The 20650-nt window shown below is 46.7% G+C and overlaps 1 protein-coding gene across 2 annotated transcripts in view; it reads right to left on the bottom strand.

Moving 5' to 3' along the window:
* Nucleotides 1-55: 55 nt before the first annotated feature.
* Nucleotides 56-20650, bottom strand: part of cdk6 (cyclin dependent kinase 6) — a 30523-nt gene continuing 9928 nt past the window's right edge. The window contains exons 4-9 of one of the 2 annotated variants that reach the window (XM_078081735.1): nt 20338-20505; nt 9771-9880; nt 4787-4894; nt 3444-3494; nt 3144-3279; nt 56-3007 (exon numbers count right to left, since the gene is read on the bottom strand). In XM_078081735.1, the coding sequence (XP_077937861.1) occupies nt 2855-3007; nt 3144-3279; nt 3444-3494; nt 4787-4894; nt 9771-9880; nt 20338-20505 (726 nt within the window). In that variant the 3' untranslated portion in view covers nt 56-2854. The remainder of the gene's footprint in view (nt 3008-3143; nt 3280-3443; nt 3495-4786; nt 4895-9770; nt 9881-20337; nt 20506-20650) is intronic. The other variant, XM_040188596.2, reaches the window with a different exon arrangement.

Here is a 20650-nt window from a genome sequence, read left to right as displayed (position 1 = left end):
TTCACAGGGACGATTAATTAATATGTCCATGACACTTTCAAAGGACACCAAACAATTCTCACAAAAAGCTGCTTTTTATTCAACTGGTGCAACACAATAACAATACACCAATGCCTGCATTCATACATGAGTATAATTCCATGATTGTGTTGTTCCCAGTTGCCATTTCCGTATGCTAATAAGAAATATGTCACAGTAACATAATGTGTCATTTGAGTTGTATGGTGGATGAAGCCACGTTGGTTTAAAAAAAAGTTCAAGTTTGAAAGCTCAACAGTTGACTTCAGTTCGGTGTTCTGAGATTGAAATGTGTTAACAGTCATTGTTTTCAATAACACATTGTGCATTGTGCGCATCCCGGACAACAGATGTGAATCGTTACCAAACATTTCACACACAATTATACATGAACCAACATTGTGATGGACCGTCTAGCAATTACAAGTTTCTGGTGGGAAAATACAGGCAGCTATCTTCAGACAGTAATGACTACAGTAACATATAATTGATAAATAGCAATGACAGTAGACTGTGATCAATGACATGATCATGGAACAGCTCGAAAAAAGAAAACCTGAAGGAGTTTTGCGATGTGGTCAGTTAGTAGCCCAGAGATGTGCAAACTGTGCCCGAGAGGTTCGGACAACCATACCGGAAACCTGAGAAAGTCAGAGTGTGTGTCTGTGTGTTTGTGCGCTAGCAGCACTACCTGTTAAGAGAATGTAAACCAGTGTTAAAATATGTTACTGTTCTGTGAAAGAACTACTACATACAAAAATACAACTCTGCATTACTTGCTTTTTCCTTTCTGGTAAAAAATAACTGAACTTGAATGCAACTGGACAAGACCGGAAAATAAGCACAAACTGTACACTAAATATTTGTGCATTATTTCATGATCAAAAGCTTCAATCCAAAGCAGATGAAATGCAACATGCACCCACAGAGGCCACAAAAGATTTTCACTGGGCCAAAATAGTCTTGCCAAACAACATTCCGCAGACCCTCTCTACCCTACATCTATCCATTTTTATGACATTTCTATAGGCTGACGATGCGCATATCAAAAGTTTAGCTCTCTATACTGTACAGTACCACTGCCAATCCTTTATACATTTCTTACACTGTCAAAACTATTCTTACACAAATTCTAGAATTGTTTAAACAGTTGGTGTAATAACATTCTATGCCACAGCATCTTTAAATCAAGTAACAACTTGATTAAAAAACAAGCATATAAGACTTGTCAATAAAATTTAAATTAAATACACAAGATTGGCGACACTATTCTGTGTCAAATAGTGCTGGTGGGACTTTCTCCACCTATTGCAAGCCTGTGCATTACTGTAACATTCGAATAGTAAATAATTGTATCTTATAATGATAAAACCCATGATGGCAAACTAGTGAGTGGCAGGAGCGTTTCTATTCTTTCATCCTTGTCTCAGCACCGATATCAGCCCGTTGGTTCCCAGGAGAGTGCAGAAACCATTAGAATCCCGCTACTGGTCTGTTGCTACTCGGGACATCCTCAAGGTGGCGGCACTATGGGCCGTGCACAGGACTGGAATGATAGACACAACATGGCAGTGAGGGGTCTCGATAAGTGGGTGTGTACATATGCGTGCCAACGTCAGTGGTAGTGCACACTCTAAAATGCATTGGTACATATCTTGTACTGCTCTGTGCACACACCCACAGCAGGCAGAAAGTCCAGAGTCCTGTGTGGTCCAGTCCCCCATTTAACAGGGAGGAAAGGGCGGGGGGGGGGTCTAAACACTGGTCATGAGGAGGCCTCTGCTTCATGGCCTCGGCAGTCTGCTCGCCCACGACTACCAGTCGACGTGAGATGCAAGTCTTTTTCATTGTTAACACAGTCAATCCTCAACAACCTAAAAGCAGCAATTACAATCCATCAGTTCATGGAAGGAGGATAGCTTTTGTGCATTTTTCAGTGGGTGGGAGCGCTGGTGTCGTCTTTCTTGACACTATCGTTACCCTCTCTTCAGGTGTGCGTCCGCTATAAAAAAAAAAGTGTGCGCCCCCCTCGGTTCATGTCGTTCTGTGTTGATTAAGCTTTTCTTTGACACTGATCATTGTAAAAAAACAAGTCACTTTTAAAGATGTAGAGAAAACAAATCTCTAAAAATGGATTTAAACGTTTCTGCAGAGCTAAACCTCGGACCAATCTACAACGAGGTTATAAAAGAAAAATTGAGCTACGGTACCAGTAAAAGGAGAAGGCACTTAAGTATAATGTATACATCTGTGTAGAGCAGGTCGTCCTCAAAAAGTAACGGTTCTCTGCGCAGAGGCCAAAAGGCCACAGTGACGTCAGAGGGCCCTGAAGAAGGTACAAGGTCCCCTCACTGAGATGGGAGACCTCCACTCTACAGAAACTGCTGCCTGGAGGCTTTTCCCTGCACAAAAGCATTTGGGATCAGAAGGCTCCATTGTGGGATGAGGCCAAGACCGAGCTTTATCACCAACAATCTTAGGCCCGATGCTGATGAATCCAGACATAATTTGTTTAAGAACTTGAAAATTTCTGCTCAGTTACGCTCAGCACGAGGCCGCACGCAAAGCAGCATGTGAAAAGATGTAATCATATAGATTTAAGCCTGCAAGATGCGTCAATTTTGTACATTTGCACTTAAATGACATCTATCTGAACTATTTATTCTCAATTGGACATGTAGGATTTATCTGTACATCAGTGCCAAAAAAAAAGCTTTATTAACACACTTTGATTTAACGTTGTAAAAACAATAAATCTGGAAAAACAGACCAGGGCGGGGTGCGCGGAATACTTTTTATAGACCCTGCACGGATGATTAAGGGTGAAGGAGGACAGTCAGGCAGTCCTCTCCTCCATAGTGGGCTTGTTGCTCGGGATCGGCTGCGCCGCGTACACACTCCTACTGAGGCTGTCCACACTTTGAAAGTAGGGGTGGCTGAGCGCAACGAAGGCAGATATCCTCCTGGAGGAATTGAAGGCGAGGAATTGCTGCAGGTGGGAGAGAGGAAATACAAAGAGGACCACATGAGAAGATTGATCAATGAATGTATAACTGAAAAATGTATGGTTGGAATGTATCGTATGGTTTATCCATTCGAAGCTCGTAGAGGCTCGTACCACCCACCATTAAGAGGGCCCGTCCTTGCTCGTCCATGTCTGGGACCAAGTCCTCTATGGGCTTCGGGTGCCGGGATGTGAAAGCAGTCTGTGGCAGAGCCACTTCCTGGGGCCAGTCCTCCACCGAAGGTACCCCGACAACGCTGCGGGGGTGATAATCATCATGAGTGCCTGCCTCTCCAGTTCAACTATTCAAGCATCTTCCCCTGTTTTCCTGGCTGTCGGTTGGCAGCCATCGGAGGGATGGGAAATAGGTAAATATTCACCCCGTCTCCCCATAATTAGGCCATATGATAGATATACTTACTCAAAAATTTTCCCCAGCTGATCAACATCTGAGTTTCCTCGAAAAAGCGGTCTGGGGGGGGAGAAATAAAACAAACACCAGCTCAGTTCCACCGTTGCTACATTGAGATCAAATATCGTGTTGCACGCGAAACGTTTTAATGCACGTTCGTCCAGCACTAATCATGTTCCTGTTGACCTTCAGACGTGAGCCCCAATGCTCCTTATCCCACGGTACATACTGCAGACAAACGGCTCATCGAGAAAAAAAAGCCACTGGCTCGAGGCAACGAAGAATGTTTGACTCCGATGTGAGCGTTTGAAGTAACCACACACTGGCTCCAGCTCATGCAGCCGGGGTTGTTGAGCGTTGCTGGTAGTGCCACTGACGAAGAAGGAGGGGGGGGTGAAAGCAGGGAGGGGAGCGGCAGCAGGGCTGCTGCTGGTTCCTGCGGCTTTGGGCCCTCTTCGGAGGCCCGTGGGCCGCCGCGCCTGCTCTGGCACCCGCAGGAATTCCAGCAGTCATCATCAGCACAAGCAGGCCAGCCGCCGCACCGCCCCATAAGAAAGTCTATTTATCCCTCATGTGCGTCTGCTTTCGCTCTCTCGGTGTGTGAACGTGTGACGGAAAGTGGGAGGGGGGGGAGAACTTTGGGTTATTCTAACAGAAAGACGTATGGGAGCGAGACCCGAAGTTCCTCCGACAGGAAATGAGAACGAGCCGCTTTCGGGGAGAAGAATTTCCGCTCGCATTACTCGCGGCGCGCGAGGGCGACTTTCTAAATGCGTTGCTTCCAAAGTTGACAGTATGAAAGGCTGCGCAGTCAGAAGAGCTTTCCTTCCGTCGCATTCGACTTGTTTGAAGCGATTCGTCGCCAGCAGATGTCAATGTAACGCAGGGTACTGTCATAAAGGTGCGTTTGCGTCCTGTATTAAAGGCACAAAAGGCCCTTCAAGTGCGCCCCACTCAAAGTCAAAAGCTGGCCACCATGGGCTCCCGGCGTTTTCCCACTGGCAGGAAGCTTTGCATAGCGCAACACCCACGTTTTCCTACGGACTGGGACACTGGGAAATTAGTCACACAGGGCATTTTGCACATTTCTACAGTGCCTGCAAACTCTCGGTCACATGCTTTGGTTCGGAAGTGGACTCCAGATACATGTTTGTTTCAGTTATTCGCAACTGGCATCCCGAACCAATGGATGTCTCAGTTTTTCTCTTGAACTCTCGCTTCAAACAAATCCAACTGAAAGAGGAACGCACTGCGTGGGTCTTTCCAGATAATCTGAGGTTTGAAAGCCATTCAAGATCAAACCAAACCAGTTCTGAGTGTTGCAAAAGAAGGAGAAAAAAAAAATCACCTACAGCAAAGTCATCGTGCCAGAACAAGTAGGTCTGATAATTCCAAGAGGTCCATTTTTAAACCTGGAGTGGCTTGTTGGATGAGGATAACTCATTGCGCTCACCACTGTCCTGCAAGCACATGACAACAACAGTCACATTTGCAGACAATCAAATTGCTCCACGCGAGAAACGGGTGCACTAAAGACCCAAAGAAGAGAAGGTACCCGACACTTGGCATTGCGCGTGCACATACGTATCTACACCAATACAAGACGGGGGGAAAGGGTGGGTGGACAGAGACTGGGTTGGGACAGGCAGCTGAGTCACGCTTCCTTTAGTGCCAGCTCGGCTCTGTCCCACATTCCGCCGAAACAACCTCTGGAATGCGCTTGTGTGCGTGTTTGCGCGTGAGAGAGCGTCCCTCTGACCCGGTGGAAAGACGCAGGGAGAGAAACCAAGTGTGTGCTGGAGGGCGTTCGGGATCCGTCACACACTGCAAGTTGCTCGAATACGTCCGGTCCGTCCGGGTTTGGACCGCCTGCATAAGTGGCCGTGCGTTTGTCTCTTTGGGGATTCATCGACCTTTTCAAACCGGTGAGAACGTCCCACACGGATGCGAGGCCTATCCCAGACCATTGACACAACACGCGTTCAACCTTTTCGATTGGAGGAATGTCAACAAGCAGGCGCTCTCTCCCCCATTCACTTGAACCATGACTCACCCCGACTAGGCCAGCCACGCAGATGCAGACTTGTATGATATTTGCTCAAATTCCTGAGAACCCGTTGCCAACTCTTCTCAGTCATTAAAGGAGGTTCCTTTTGTTGCAATTGCATGTTTGATAATGGAAGTGGAGAGAGGAGGCGGCTTTCGGAGGGGAGAAGCTTTGAAGTTCCAGGAGTCATAAAGCAGATATTCTGAGGTTGGATGTGCACTGTTATAGCCTGCAACATAAGGTTATAGGGGGAGTTGAGCAGTCACTTCCCAGTGGGACTTTAACTAATGCTAATGGTAATTATACAAAGAGCAAACTTTCAAGGTAATGTCCTCAAACCGCTCTGTTTTTTATTCAAGATAAAGAACATAAATATGGACCGACCAGCGGATGAATCGACACATTTTCTGAGCTGATGTACTCGTTCATTCCCAGAAAGATAAACATTAGAATAAGATGCCACCCATTTGTATAGGCAATTTAAATCAGCAGTGGAGATAACTGCAAATAAACAGTGTTTTCTCATCCTCCCTGGTTCTGCCCTTTCCCTCGATCACACGTTTTTTTTTAGTCTTCACTGTTGCTCCCAGGTGCCCTTTAATCTCCAACAGGTGGCCTTTTAAAAAGCCATCTTAATCACCTCCAGAGAGGGAGAGAGCGAGAGAGTGTATTTTGTGTTCGTTGGCATCAAAGGGCTCTGCCCTGCCTTCCGCCTTAAGGCAAAGTGGGACAGGTGCCAGATTGCGAAAAACACACACATATCCACAGCAAAGCTTTTTACAGCTTATTGTGTCAGGGGGAGGTAAGAAGTACCTCAACCTGGCCAACTTGCACACACACACACACACACACCTCAGTGCTATCTAATTGGACCTGGTCTTAACACTATATCCTCTGCACGTAATGCATAACTGTACATGTTACATCATCCGTGTGCTTAACGGGGTTGATTAATTCAAAGGCTCAACTCGGGTGTCATACTTCTGAAATATTCTCTATTGAGATGCCAGATCTTTAATAAGGTCTTTCTAAAAGCAGCTCACCACGAATGAAGCAGACCCCCCCCCACCCCCCTCCCATGTTAGTTCGTCCTTTTTTTTCCATTTATCTGAAAATAAATTAATAAGCTGAATAGCCCCAAGTCCAAAAGTAACAGTACATGGAATGATAGACAACAGTACATGAAAGAATGTTATTGCCTCTAGTGGCCGGGAGGCTTCTTGCCCTGGTGGTGGTTCCCAACATGTCGGTCCACAACGGGTAACTGCCAATGCCACAGCAAACCCTTCCCCGGGCCCAATGCAACACCGCATCTCTGTCAATCAACCACGAAACCGTTCAGCCGCCGCCTTCCCCGTATGCAGAAGCCTCTCGCTTCCTTGTACCTCTCCTCTTGTGCATTTGTCACATAGTCTACATAAGTTGCTTCATACCGAGTCACCATTTGCCACCGGAGCCTTTCTATGCCCACAAAGTCCCACGTGCAGAGTTGTTGCACGAGGCAGTGCACGCGGGGGGTTGTGAGGACGGTTGGGGAAGGAAGCATGAATTACAGGCAGGGCTGCTCCTCCTGGCACTCAGCCCTACCTCAGAACGACTGTTCTTATCTGCTCCGAGACACACCACTGCAGTCGGGCGTACTGTTGCATTAGAAGACACGTACATAAATATATTCATGTGAGTGTACTGCCACGCAAAAATAGCGTTTCCTTCGCTAGACAGGCAGTTGAACATATTTTCTTTCCTTTTTAGAAAAGGGGCCCGTTATTCGTTTGCAGTGCAGTTTGTTCGACCACAAACTGACAAAATACCCAGACCAAGAAGCAGGATCTTGACTTACGTGCTGCAACCACAGCAGCCGGCCTGTCATTTCTGTAATGGTTTGATAAGTCAACCGAAATGTGATTGCTCACTGCTCACAGCGCATCTGACAGGTGCCATTTTGCGCAAACGTTTAAGAAACACCCAAATAACTGATCCCCCCCCCCAACGACGGCAGCAGGTTTCTGTCGATTAAACATCTAACTGCAGTTAGATGTTTAATCGACTGGAACCCGGCCGTCAACAATGTGGCCGCGTTCCCACTCATTGTGTAGTGAAGGCTTTGAAGGAATTTGCTAAAAAGTATTGAATGAGTTCATGGGCAAAATGGAAGTGATCCCTGTATTAACGTGTGATCGAGCGGAGTACAGGGGACTGATGGAGAACTTTGTCTTACGCGGGCAGCAACTTACCGCTCTGATAAATGAAGCAAAAGTGTTTCAAAATTGTATTTTCTCAAATGACTTGCAAAGATATGGTTGATGTGTGCATACGGTTAAGTCTTTAGGAAAGTCACCACTTTTACCTTGATTTATTACCTCAGTAAACATTTGATGTATTGAGGAAGACTTGAAATTAGTGATTGAGATCATTAACTTAATGTCAATTTATTAAGAGTTCATTTAAACAGACCAAAGCAGGGTACGCTGTTGGGCGTGGCCATCTTGCGATTGACAGGTCACTACTGCAGTGTTGTACATTCCGGAATAATTGAAACATTTTAGTGTCGCTTGAAAATGTCTTATTCAGTGTTCGGTGGAGTTGTACGCGCCCGTGTCGCTTCTCGTCCCAAAAGAACAACATGTCAAAATGACAACTCAAGGCTTCACAACTTCAGTCCGGAAGAAAGCAACAATGGGTGACATCACTGCCTCCACTTCTTTATATACACTCCCTATTGTGATGGGGCCAAATGCAATCAACTGAGGCAAATCATCAGCACACCTCAATCTTTTGTGGACTACGGGAGGAAAAGGAGGCTCTCTGTCCCGGCTGTCGTCCAGGGAGAGGAAGTGAAGAGGAAGGTGTCACACTTGTGGACCCCGCGTACCTTCTAGTATCTATAACAATCTGGACTGGACTCGGATACGGAGCGGAGTGTTCACCCCGAAGAGAGCTGTGGCGGATTGAAGAAGGAAAAGATAAAGTCCCTGGGAGTCTGGGGTCTAAGCGGAGAGGATGTCGAAGGCCCTAGAAGCTCATTTGCCGTCTGTGACAAAGGGACACAGATCAAATTGACGTAACACTGTTACTCTTTGTTGTTCATGTTCTGCAGTCAAGGTGGCCCTGACCTTTGAACACCCCCCCCCCCCCCCCCTCTGTGAGTCCAGGAGGTTATTTAAGCCAAAGTAATAGAAACCCCCTGGAGCTGCAGACAGCATGTACATTTTTGGGTTGTGGGTTAAAGCTCAGATAAAGACAGTGAAACCCCCTCTTGCCTCTGTGCAGAGACTCGGGCGGGTGTGTGCATACAGATCACACACGTCCCTGATCATAATCTGTTGAACAGTAACCATGGGGAACCGCGGGAAAGCATCTTGTAATCTATATGACGGCCTGAACCGTTGGCCCGGTGATGTTGTGGCGAGTAAGACCTGACCTCGGTTTAATGCACCTCACTGATAAGATTTACACTGCTGTAAATTGGGTTTTCTGCAAACAAGACGAGTTAACGGTTTTAGTAAACCTTCTTCTCCTGGCGTACGACAACTTCAAGACAAACGGTGACACCCAATGCAATGTCAGTTCAGCAATACTGTTCACACTAACGCTGACAACCAGAGATTGAGCTATGATAAGAGCACGACGGCGGTATACGGCGGGGTTGGCCTGCATGTGGCAGGGATCTCGTGCTGTTGCATGTCCGTGAGGTTTGTGTTTTCAATGCAAGACCAGCACCGTGAAGGAGGAACGTAACGCGCAGCGAGAAAAGAGGGAATGACGTGCTTCTGAAATTCTTCAAATCTTCACCGACTAAAATGAAGTTAGACAGGATCCATTTGTCACCACCTGCGGCTACATTTTGGACTAAATGAGGACCCTTGAAAACAACGTTCATCTAGTCTGTATATCAGGATAGAATACCGCCGTCAATGGAAGCCGTGCGTGTGTGTGGTTTTAGGTGCTGACGTGACATCTTTGGACCAGCGAGGTCGCTGACTTGAATCCCTCCGTTTTTTCTCGACTATGTAGTTGTCAAATGTAACAGTGGTGCAGTGTGATCATTCCTGGTCCTTCCATGGAATCGTATGGCCGTGACATTTTAGAGGAAAAATACTGTCGTCTGAACTGATAACAAGCAGAACATATTAAATCTATCTGATGAAACGGTTACATCAAACTACCATCTCAATCCGATTACTTTGTTTGCGTGCATGCATGTCGACATAATGTCCCCCGACATGAGTTCGTCTTGCACTATTATGTCGTGTTTAAGGCCCCATCGCCGGAACGCTCGTTGCTCTCACCTTCTCCTGAACATCTCGGCGAAGATGCAGCCGACGCTCCACAGGTCCACCGGTGTGGCGTAACTGGACTGGAGCAGCACCTCTGGGGCTCTGTACCACAGGGTCACCACCTACAACACACAGCATCAAGGAGGTTAAACATGCACAGACACACAAAGTGAAAAAATTAAACAAAACAAACAAGTAAAAAGAAACTATTCAAATGCTTCCTGTTTTTCACATGTAGCTGTCAGTATCATTAAGCAGATGTCACCACGATTGAGTTCACACTTGCATGCACACACACGCAGCGTTAGTGCTTCTCCACCCTCATCTTAAGCTTACATAAGACATGAAGTCATATCTGGCAGTAGACATCTCCCAGCTCCCACACATCGCACACTCTTTCCACGGCAATCTGACAGTCAGTGGTACTTGTAACCAACGATAACCAACCATACAATGTTTGGGTGGATTAAACCTGAGCAGATGTCTCGCGTACATTAAGTGTTAACACCGCCCCTCCGGTCAACCCTGCACCCACCTGAGGTATTACAGCAGCCATTTTGTGCCCCTTCACACCAAGCCTGGTTTCCAAATGTGTCCCTGTAACTCTATTGAGAGCTCTGAGTGAGTGTGTGTGTGTGTGTGTGTGTGCAGCCATAGCCTGCAGGAAAGCAGCAGCATTGTTAACAGCTACAGTACGGAAAGCCTCCAGACAAAACTCAGTGACCCCTAGAAGGAGAGTGGACTGGTTCCAGGTGCTTTCCTAAACTCCACATTTTTCCAACAGCTTTTGGCCGCGGTTCCTCCCAAAAGGCCCTGCGGAGTGCTTATCGGGATCTCAGAGTCTGAGGCAAATGTTTTGGAAGCGAGACGAGTGCGATGTCACCTAGATATCTTTATTGCACTCTCTCCGTGGGAGGACGCCGCAGGGCTTTTAGATGTCGCCCACAGGCCTGTGTGTGTGTGTGTGTGTGTGTGTGTGTGCAACCTAAGTGCAATGATCTTGGAACGATGGAGCTAGCCAAATATGAACTAGTGCTCAAGTGCCCTCTGAGAAATGACTCAAGACTAAGCAGTCATGGTTTGTATACTTTTGGAAAAGATTTCCGTCACTGGGGGAGGTCTATTTTAGTAACACACCTCCCAGTGATTTTCCTCCCTTCACTTCCTCCCTGTAAGTGCACTTGTTCATCCCTGCCTAATGTCATTTCCATTGGCTTGTGTTGTAGCCGTGCCAGCAGCGTGACTGTCCTTTCGGTCGGTCCACCACTTTGTTCCAGATGCATCAAAAACAACCGGCCTGGATGTCGTCACAGATATTCATGATGCCCAGATGATAAATCGTTAACTTTTTCAAAAGTGTCAACAGTTATTTTTGTACGACTATTTGGTTTATGACCAAACATTTCCAAAACTACTGATCAGCCAACGTTCTGCTTCCAATGCACCACGTACATATCAGCTGCTTGGCGCTGCGACTGTGAGCACCACAGCGTGCCGATGTTAGCATTTAGCTCAAAGCACCAACATGTCTAAGTGGAGCAGCCTCACAGAGATGATTTTAGTTTGGTGGCTTGGCAATACTTAATAACCCACTCATAAGAAGAACTCCATTACAAAAGAGGGGCATTATTCAGAATTGCAGCTGAAGTTTTGGGCATCTCGTGCTGAAATTCTTCAGCAAGGCAGTCAACAGAGACTGATAAGAGGAATAAAGAGTCCGGTCACATTACTTTATTCTAAACTGAATGGCACTATTAATAGAGCCGGGGCAGCATTTTGCAGATGTGTGATACTTTCTTGTCTCCTGCTTCCTGCTTCAGTGGAAACAGCAAGGAAGTTGAGGCTAGTTGGCTAAGATGTGTCAGCTAAGTACGTGACCAGATATGAGACATACGCTCAGAATGAACTGATTGAACCAATGACCCTGGCAGTCAGTGGTTCAAGGTTTTAAGAACAAAGAAAAAGCATGAATGAAAGCTGCAGATCTGCTCAAACAAAAGGTTTGCTTACGTGTCTTCAAGGTAGGAAAAGGCTGCACTGTAATTTTGCAGGAATTGGTTTCGAACATGCTATTATTTCAGGTTCTCTGAAAATCTTGCTTGCTTCTCCCTATCAATCAGTAAAACATTAAAAAATGTGGATGGATGGATAAGTTGCGAATGCTCCTCATCAACATCCTCCTCTATCACATGCAGCTGCAGGCTCAAATCGATGCGACTTCTGTCAGCTGCATGGAGACAGCAGACCTGCAGAATCAGAAGTCAAGGCAGGGTTGAAGACAAATGCGCGCAGAGAGCCTTCTAGGAAGAACCACAGAGCTCGAGCTCGGGGTACATCCGCCCCACTCCAAGGCAGAGTTACTCGAAAACCCGGCCGCAACTGTAGATTAAGGCTTGTATCACACATTCATGCACCCAGACACACGGTGTGTAAACATTTCTCTACTGCTGCTGCCGAAGTCCCCCAGTTCATCTATAGGCTACAAGCATTTTTAAAAAGGTTAAGACATTAAGACTCGGTCTGGGAAAGTTAATGCTTTATTGGGCATTAATTAATTAATGCCGAACAATTATTTTATTGCGCTTTAACAGTTATTTTTGAATTATCATTTTGAAAGTCTGTTTGGTCACCGGCTCTGAATGATCATGCGTCACAGAAGCGTTTGCACGAATGAAAGCGTTCGGTGCACAAAAATAAGGACCACGAATATAAACTTTCATTTTTGGAAAGGTTCCACGTAATCTACTGAACCTATTTCCAAACAAAAAATCACCCTCCTCTAGCCCTCTATTAACTCCCTGTCTCTCTGCGCCTGTTTCTGCGAGCCTGTGAGTCTGTAAAACACTGAAATGCAGTAAAGTCTTTATACAACCGTTGGAAAGCCTGTAATATCCATGAATGCATTTTTTAAACACACAGTTTCAAGTCTCAAGTCTACTCTACTTAAAGTCAAAACTAATGCTCTTACAAAAAGGTCTGTTCTCCGACTGTTGCAAAAAGAAACATTCCTGTATCGCAACGTGGTTCTGAACTTTCTAATGTCCTCTTCACTCCTCTCCTTCTGGCCACGTTTGCATTCCTTCTTCCTCCGGCTCTTTCTCACCCTTCTCATTCTCTGTTCTGCTTCACATCTCCCTTCATTATCCACTCCTGCTCTCCCTCTTCTGTACAGGCCGCATGAAAACAGAGAGACACACACACACACACGCACACACACACAGTATGTGGGACAATCAGGCACGAGAGAGTGAGTCAGCCCTTAACTGCAATACAGTGTTTTGCTCTTCGGTCAGCTGCTTTGAATTTTCAAGCCGTCTCTGCCTATCTGACACCCTTCTCTCCTTCCGCATGGCAACAGAAAAGCCAAAGGGGGTCAGATAAAGGGAGGAATATAAGAGAGGCGTTAGAGAGAGAGAGAGAGAGAGAGAGAGAGAGAGAGAGAGAGAGAGAGAGAGAGAGAGAGAGAGAGAGAGAGAGAGACCGACAGTGTGTGAAGCTGACTCCAGATTATAAGGACAACATGCTGGGAATTCCTTTCTGCTGAGAGCATCCTCCCCCTCAGCAGCAGCAGCACCCTCCTCCTCCTCCTCTTCACTGCTGATCCCTTCAGGAGGAAATGGCTTCCCCTGCCCCTGAGGACCTCCTGACCTCTTGGGCCAGATCTCCAAATTTGACGCGCACCGCCACAGCACACTGTGCACGCACAGCGGCGGAGTGTGACAATGGGGTGGTGGAGGCATGATGTGCTTGTCAAAAATGTATACATAGAATAACACTAAGGTATATGTATTACCCAGTGAAATGATGGCCCAGAAAAACTAAAAATAATACCCAGGTTGCCTGAGTAAAGGGGACAGGAAGGTCCATTCTTCATCCCTCCACCCTTTCAACCCCCGCCACCGCTGCCTGAAACGCTGCCCCGTCACTCTGCACGTGGACTTCGCAAAGCGACCTGATGCCACGGGGATGAGGCCGGGGGCTTAAGGCGGCCGGGGCCAGAGGTGCTGGGGCTGATGGAGCTTGGCCGGGGGCCCGTGTTTACATTCCCTCTCACTGATGAAGCCCAGGATGAAAGAGCACCAGAGCACACAAAGACACATACCGACTAAAAATCTGTGCGCACTAAACAGACAAGAACTTCGGAGAGACCAAATTATAATGGTGATTAAGAGCAGCAGTGGAGGTTTCGCTAATTGCTGAATAGCATGTAAGTCTGGAGCTACAGTTCCATTAGATTGACTAAAGCGACCCGTCACAAACTAAAGTCTTCCTCAGTGCGTCTCCGGAGTGTATAGGCAAAGCCCACATGGGACACGGGGGAACGGATGTTATAGTAATGATAATGTGAACAGAACTATGCACTGTGGAGCTGAGGCTGTAACGCTGCGTCTCCGGAGAGGCCCATCCGGAGCTTTAGCAGTCAGCCATGTTGTAAACAGCATTATGTCACTCCTCCCTCACTTTCCCTCTCGTTCCTTCTCTCGTGCTGCGAAAAGGACAATTTACGGTCCACAGCGACGGGCCCAGGAAGGAGACAAGGACGAGGAGAAACAGGATTTTCAAAAGAATAGACCCGGGAGGGGGTGGGGGGTGGGAGGGGGGGGGCACAGAGCGACAAGCCTTGTGAGAACTGTATACAGTAAAACACGAAAAAAAAAAGGGGGGCACTACAACTGCTGCCAAAGTATGCACAGTGTACAGGAATGCTGCATGGGGCCCTCGGCTAGCGAAACAAAGACAGCACAGTCAGGGGCTCTCTCTCCCCAGTGCTACCACATCCGCACATCATTAGCTGGAAAATTCCTGATATATGCCGTAATTTTCTCTCTCTCTCTCCCCTCCTCTTCCCGTTGCTGGTACAGACGAGGCTTTAATATTCAGATGCCGCTGTGTGCGGGAGGTCGCACGTGCATCACACACACACACACACACACATACACACACAAGACGCGAAACAAAACCCCCCAAAAAAGCCTGCACTGTGTACGTGAAATATGTATCTACGATACGCGCCGTGCAAACATGAATAACAATGTAATCGTCTGCCTTTCCCTTCTCATATATGTGTGTGAACTGTGTGTGTGTGTGTGTGTGTGTTTGCCTATGTCAAATCGGGGCCAGCCCCCTTTGCTCCAGCCGGCTGCAGTCAAAGCACAGAGGAGGACTTTTCCTTTTTTTTCTTCTTTCCCTTTTCCCATGCAGAGCGGTTTGAGGAGATATCTAAACATTCCCAGAGAGCGCTGCACGTGCTCTCCTGCGTGCAGCGCGAGGGTTTTCCCCCTCTCGCTCTGCCTGCCCTCCTCTCCTCCGCCTGTCCAGAGTAGAAACAGATTTTCTGGCAGGAGAAGAGATTTGCGGAGACGGCGGTCCAAAGCGGTCGCCGCAGTGAATTTTCTTAGTTCCGCGGGAGTGCGTTGTCCCGGTGAGCCCCGGCATGTGTGTCGAATGTGGGAGTTCTGAGACGGCGCCTTTGTTCTTTTGCGAAATGGGGTTTTCTTCAAAAATCGCTGCGTTGAAAATGCTAAATGAAAAAGCTCGGTTGATTTAAAAATAACGACCAGAGTGACTCATCGAGAAACGTGTGATTTGCCGACTTACAGGCAGCTCGTCTTCATTCTCATCACCATCCCGTAAGAATCCAGACGTCCCCCTAACCCAGTCCGTCAGACGTTAACTCATAGTGAAACACGGGGCCAAACATGAGACACGTTCACAGTGAACTCCTGAAAGCTCTGCGTTGTTAAAGCCGCTCTGCTGTTTCAGCGTGGGCAGGAAACCTGGTTTCAATTTGTCTAATGTCGTCTGAGATACGGGTAAGCGTAGTGGGGGTTCTACGAGCAGAGGAACCGGGGGGAAGAATTGGGAATTTACCTTTGATCAGGCCACGATTCATTCCTCTGCAAACACAGAATTTTTAAAAAGGAAACTATGACAAGATTATATATTTAAAAAACTAACAATAATGGTAAAAACAATTGGAAGTCACCTCATTTACTGGAAAGAAAATGCAAAAAGGGCCCCAGTTAAGCCGTCCTGAAATTCCCTTTACTCAATAACAGACTCGCTTAAGCTCAGAGACAAAAACATTTGCACTATTAAGCTTAAACTTGTCATCTGCTGTGACTTACGGAAACCCCTCTGTTCATCTTGGTTTTGATCTTAAAGGTTAAAAAAGACCCTAAAAGAAACAATGGGGCCCGACAACGAGTGGCCCCCACCACCATGCTACGGTGGCATTCCCCTTTAGCTCTCCAAATCCAATCGGACAGGCGACAGCATGCGTATGCCTGAGAGTGGACGCTAATGGGTCTCATAGGACCGTCCCGGCGGCCTGTTGCTACGACTGAGGCCGATATGCGGCTCGCTCCTGTGCGGTGGAAGTTAGGGCTTCAGTTCCATTTCATGTCCCCGTTTGAATTGCAGGTCCTCTGTTGCATCTGGTGGGGGGGCAATAGTGCGTGTCGCTCTCCTGTGAAAACCACATATTTCCAGCACCTCAGAAGAACAGTCCACTTTACAGCCTTTGTCTTGAAGGACAGGCTAAAACATAGGATTAGGACGGGTGTAGAATAAACGGTGAAAATGATGCTTGTTAGTTTCATCCAGCCCTGGAGAAGGAGGGCTGGTTAACAGAATAATGAGGGTTTCATGATTTGCACATGAATGACACCGATTTAAATGTAATGAATAGTGCCGACAAACAGCAGAGATATTCCTCATTTGTCATCACTTCAAACTGCATTTCTCATTATGCAAGTATGCGGTATTACAATCTGTTAACGGATTGGATCCTTATCCGGAATTAATCAGTGTCCATTTACAAAACACCAGGACTAAATATGTTGTAAACATTCTTTTTTTTCCATGACTACAACGCTACGATGACGACACAGACGTCATCAAACCCAAACCGAAGATATCAATATGTTCCATCGGGAAAAAAAAAGCTTTATCAAGATTTTGATACAACAAGTGTGTCTCAAACACCAGTCCTGAAAATGGTGCTGCTGTAATTTAAAGTGCACATTTTTGCATGTGAGACGCTGCATTCGTAATGATTCAGCCTGAGTTCTTGAAATCATGTAACAAATCATCTAGTTTAATGTGTCTTTAACAGGCACACATATAAAAACACATGTTTTTAGGTAATAAGTCATGTTCAATCACATGAAAGTGCAGTATCACTGCACTCTGTGGCTGTTTATTTCAGCACCCATGGTCTCTACCTAAAGTGCTCTGGCAGAAATGGGATCTCAATGAGATGGATAAAAATAAAATAAAAAGTCCCCTCCTTTTCCTTTTCCTTTTCTGGAATGTCAGATTAACCCATCAGTTTTTCCCCATCTGCCTGTCACTCAAGGGCGCACAATGAGCCCATAGCCAGATTGGGGTCATTAGAAAACCATCAACAAAGCAACGGATCTCCAGGGACTGCCGGGGGCAGCCTAATCTGGACCCCGGTACCAAAGCAATGGGTGGTCTCCCTCCATCTCCCCCGCTCTCTCTCTCTCTCTCTCTCTCTCTCTCTCTCTCTCTCTCTCTCTCTCAGGGAGGGTGAAATATGCGCTACATGGTAGGTGGGAGATGGCAACGCGGCCATCAGTCTTACGCAGCCATGCATGTGCGCACGGACAACATGTCAATGACATATTCATAACCTGGCGAGCTGCTAGGTGAGAAAGCAAATTCATCAGCAAAAGTTCAAGCAACAGTGAAAAGTCATCAGCATTTGGTTATTTGACATTGAAAGAAAACTAAAAAAAAAACGGAGAAAGGGACTCTTTTTTAAAACTTTACGCAAATGCACACTTCGGCCATCTTGTCTGTCGAGGTGCTAAATGAATCGCTTTGAAAGTGAGAGAGAAGTGTCTTGTTCGCTTAGGCAACTGCGGTTCTCCAAAGCCCATCTGTCTGCCAGTAACGGTGGCATTAGGTGACTAAATAAGCAACTGCTGTTCGGTTGGGCAAAGAGGAAGATCCTCTTAAACGCTGTGTGTGTTTGTGCACATGTGCGCCGCATACAGCGTAGATTATCTGCTTTTATTAGCAAGAGGAAACACTGAATGGATGAATGGAGATTGTGTGTGTGTGTGTGTGTGTGTGTGTGTGTGTGTGTGTGCGAGTGTGTGTGTGTGTGTGTTGGACTGATAGGGGGATTCCAGAGACAGGAACATTCATCTAGAACCAAAATATCCTGTGCTCCCTTTGCAGCTCCTCCAACGTTGGTGCGCATACACACACACACACACACACACACACACACACACACACACACACACACACACACACACACATTTTTGTGGCCCAATCTGTTCAGCCAAGAAAGGAAATAAGCGTGTGAGTGGGTGCACAAACACATTTAGTGCCCTTGTGTGTGTAACGATTAGTTTCGGGGACTAAATATTTGCCCGAAAGGTGAATTCCCGAGTTAAGTATTCAACCTGGGCAGAACGCGTTCTCGTTTAGTCATAAATGAAGTATAACGTTGACAAAGACGGAAGCCTCCGCTGAAACCACACATACACACTAAAGGTTGTGTAACACTATGTAAATTCTATGGTTAGGCCAGTCTTCCTCTTTGATAGTTAACTGTGTACGACCATCGATCTGTATGATAAACGGTGGAGTTTTATCGGAATATTAAAAATGACACTTGATGATATTAAAGAGAAATTACAGCTTGGAGTCCACACCAGTTACACAACCCTAAACTTCTAAACAAGCTGTCCCGACATTTCTGACACAGACATCGGTATCAGTCGTTCTTAAAAAAAGGTGCAAGACACGAGACCAGCAGCACATCGATTGCCTGCGGTGATCCAGCGTCTATTAGCTAACAATGCTAAAAGTGCAAACTACGGCTAACGTGCGGCCCATCATCACATTTCAATAGCCAGTAGTCAAAAATCTCAGTCAGCTCAAACTACAACTCGTATTTACCAGTAATAATCTGACACAGCTTTGCATGCTGTCTGACGTGTTGTGTAATACTTTACTAATATCTACAAGTTGAACCTGTTCTTGGTGTTCAGTATAAATCAATAAGCACAACATAGACCAAAAGAAATCAGAGGGAGGAGCACCTGCTCCCGTCCCCTCGCCCGGCGGCTCATCCGTTGTTGAGTAGTGACAAGAGCACAGTTGCACGTGTCCATCTGACGCCGCTTAATGGATAAACTGGGAACATTGCATTCTTTCCCAGAGGATGTTTGTATTTACTTTAGATGGGCAGATGCTGCACTACGTGATGAGCCTGACTCAAGTTCCCGGGAGCTTCGCTAACTCAGCATAATAAAAGAAAAGCGGCCTTCTCGAACACTCCTTCCCATCACTCTGGTGGCTCAGGTTTGGTGAGTAATCCTAAATTTATTAGACGCAGTATTTAGTTATTCAATGTCTCGTGTAAATAGTGACGTGCTCCACCACTTTGACACCTCCAAATAAAGAAATAAAACACATATAGTTTGGAAACTGTCGGAAAGGTTGCTGCTGAAATTCATCTTGAATACTGACGATATGAAAAACCCCAAATGAACTTGAGCGCTCCACACCGGCCGGCGTGATTGGCAAAGCCGCTAAAGTCACGGCCGCGTGCATCGGAGTGAATGTGAGAAACTCTTCTCTTTCACAACAAGCTACTGTGGCTGACTACCTTAATCTAAAAAGTCTCATCTCGCCCTCTTGCAAAGACTCCTTTCAGTCTCCCTCTCCATTTTATCTGGTCATCAGAGCCCCGGGCTCAACCGCCGGACATCAAAGCACCGCCAGTGGAAAGGGAGGGGTGTCTGTCTCTCCTCATCTGCCCCATCCCTCTGTGTGTGTGTGTGTGTGTGTGTGTGTGTGTGTGTGTGCGACGGCCACAGAGGGGTCGGTGGGACGGGACGCGGGGGCCATTCGCCTCCTCACTTTACACACAGAAACCCTATCACTTGGCTCAGTGCTGCGGCGCTGCCCGCCGATGCCCCGCCAGTGGCCGCTCCATCACATCAGACGCTTTTATCTAACTCTCTGGAGATGCGAAGGAGGGTAGACAGTGTGTGAGGGTTTCTGTGTGTGTGCGTGTGTGTGTGTGCAAGTGTGCCTCGATGAGAATGTGAGTTTGAGTAAGGCGAGAATGTAAATGTGCAATGATAAAAGCATAGGAAAGGTGCAGAGACATCCACACGCTGCGCAAAAAAGATCCCACCACATCTATTGTTTCGGTCAATTAAATACGAATATATACGTGTGTAACAGAAGAAGCAATTCATTGATAGTGGGAGGAGAAAAAAGGGAGGACAACAGTGGGGAAAAGGACACATTAAAGCTCTGTTCTGAGTCGTGTTGGTGGTGGTGGTCTTGCATATTCCCTCAGTAAAAAACATGTATCATATGCAGCGAGAAGCAAAGAGTCTGAGTCTATTTGTGTCTATGACCCAGTTGAAACATCCCGTGACCCACCGTTGGGTCTCTCTCCATCACTTGTGAGGATTTAGGCTCGCTGCGTTTGCCATTGTTTATTTTGAGGCAGCCTGTATTTAAAAAAAAAAACTATTGGAAGAACCCCGCCGAGTTCAGAGACACGAAGAGCACGACTCACCACGGAGGTGAGCGCCATCTGGAAGCTGTAGATGCGGGCGAGACCAAAGTCGGCCAGCTTGATCTGTCCTCCGCTGGTCACCAGGATGTTCTGGGGCTTCAGGTCACGGTGAACCACTCGGTGCGAGTGCAGGAAGTCCAGCCCCTGGAGCAGCTGGTACATCATATGCTGAGAGACAACAAAACAGACCAAACAAAGAGGGGGGGGTTATTGTAAACATGGTGAGCAAGCACACAAAATTGATAGAGTGAGGAATTCAGCACAGGATGAACACACAGGATCGTGTGTGGCTCTGTATGATGAATCTGATTTA

This window comes from Gasterosteus aculeatus, chromosome 10, assembly GCF_964276395.1.
Source record: "Gasterosteus aculeatus chromosome 10, fGasAcu3.hap1.1, whole genome shotgun sequence".
Taxonomy (NCBI): domain Eukaryota; kingdom Metazoa; phylum Chordata; class Actinopteri; order Perciformes; family Gasterosteidae; genus Gasterosteus; species Gasterosteus aculeatus.
This window is presented reverse-complemented; position numbering and strand designations above follow the sequence as displayed.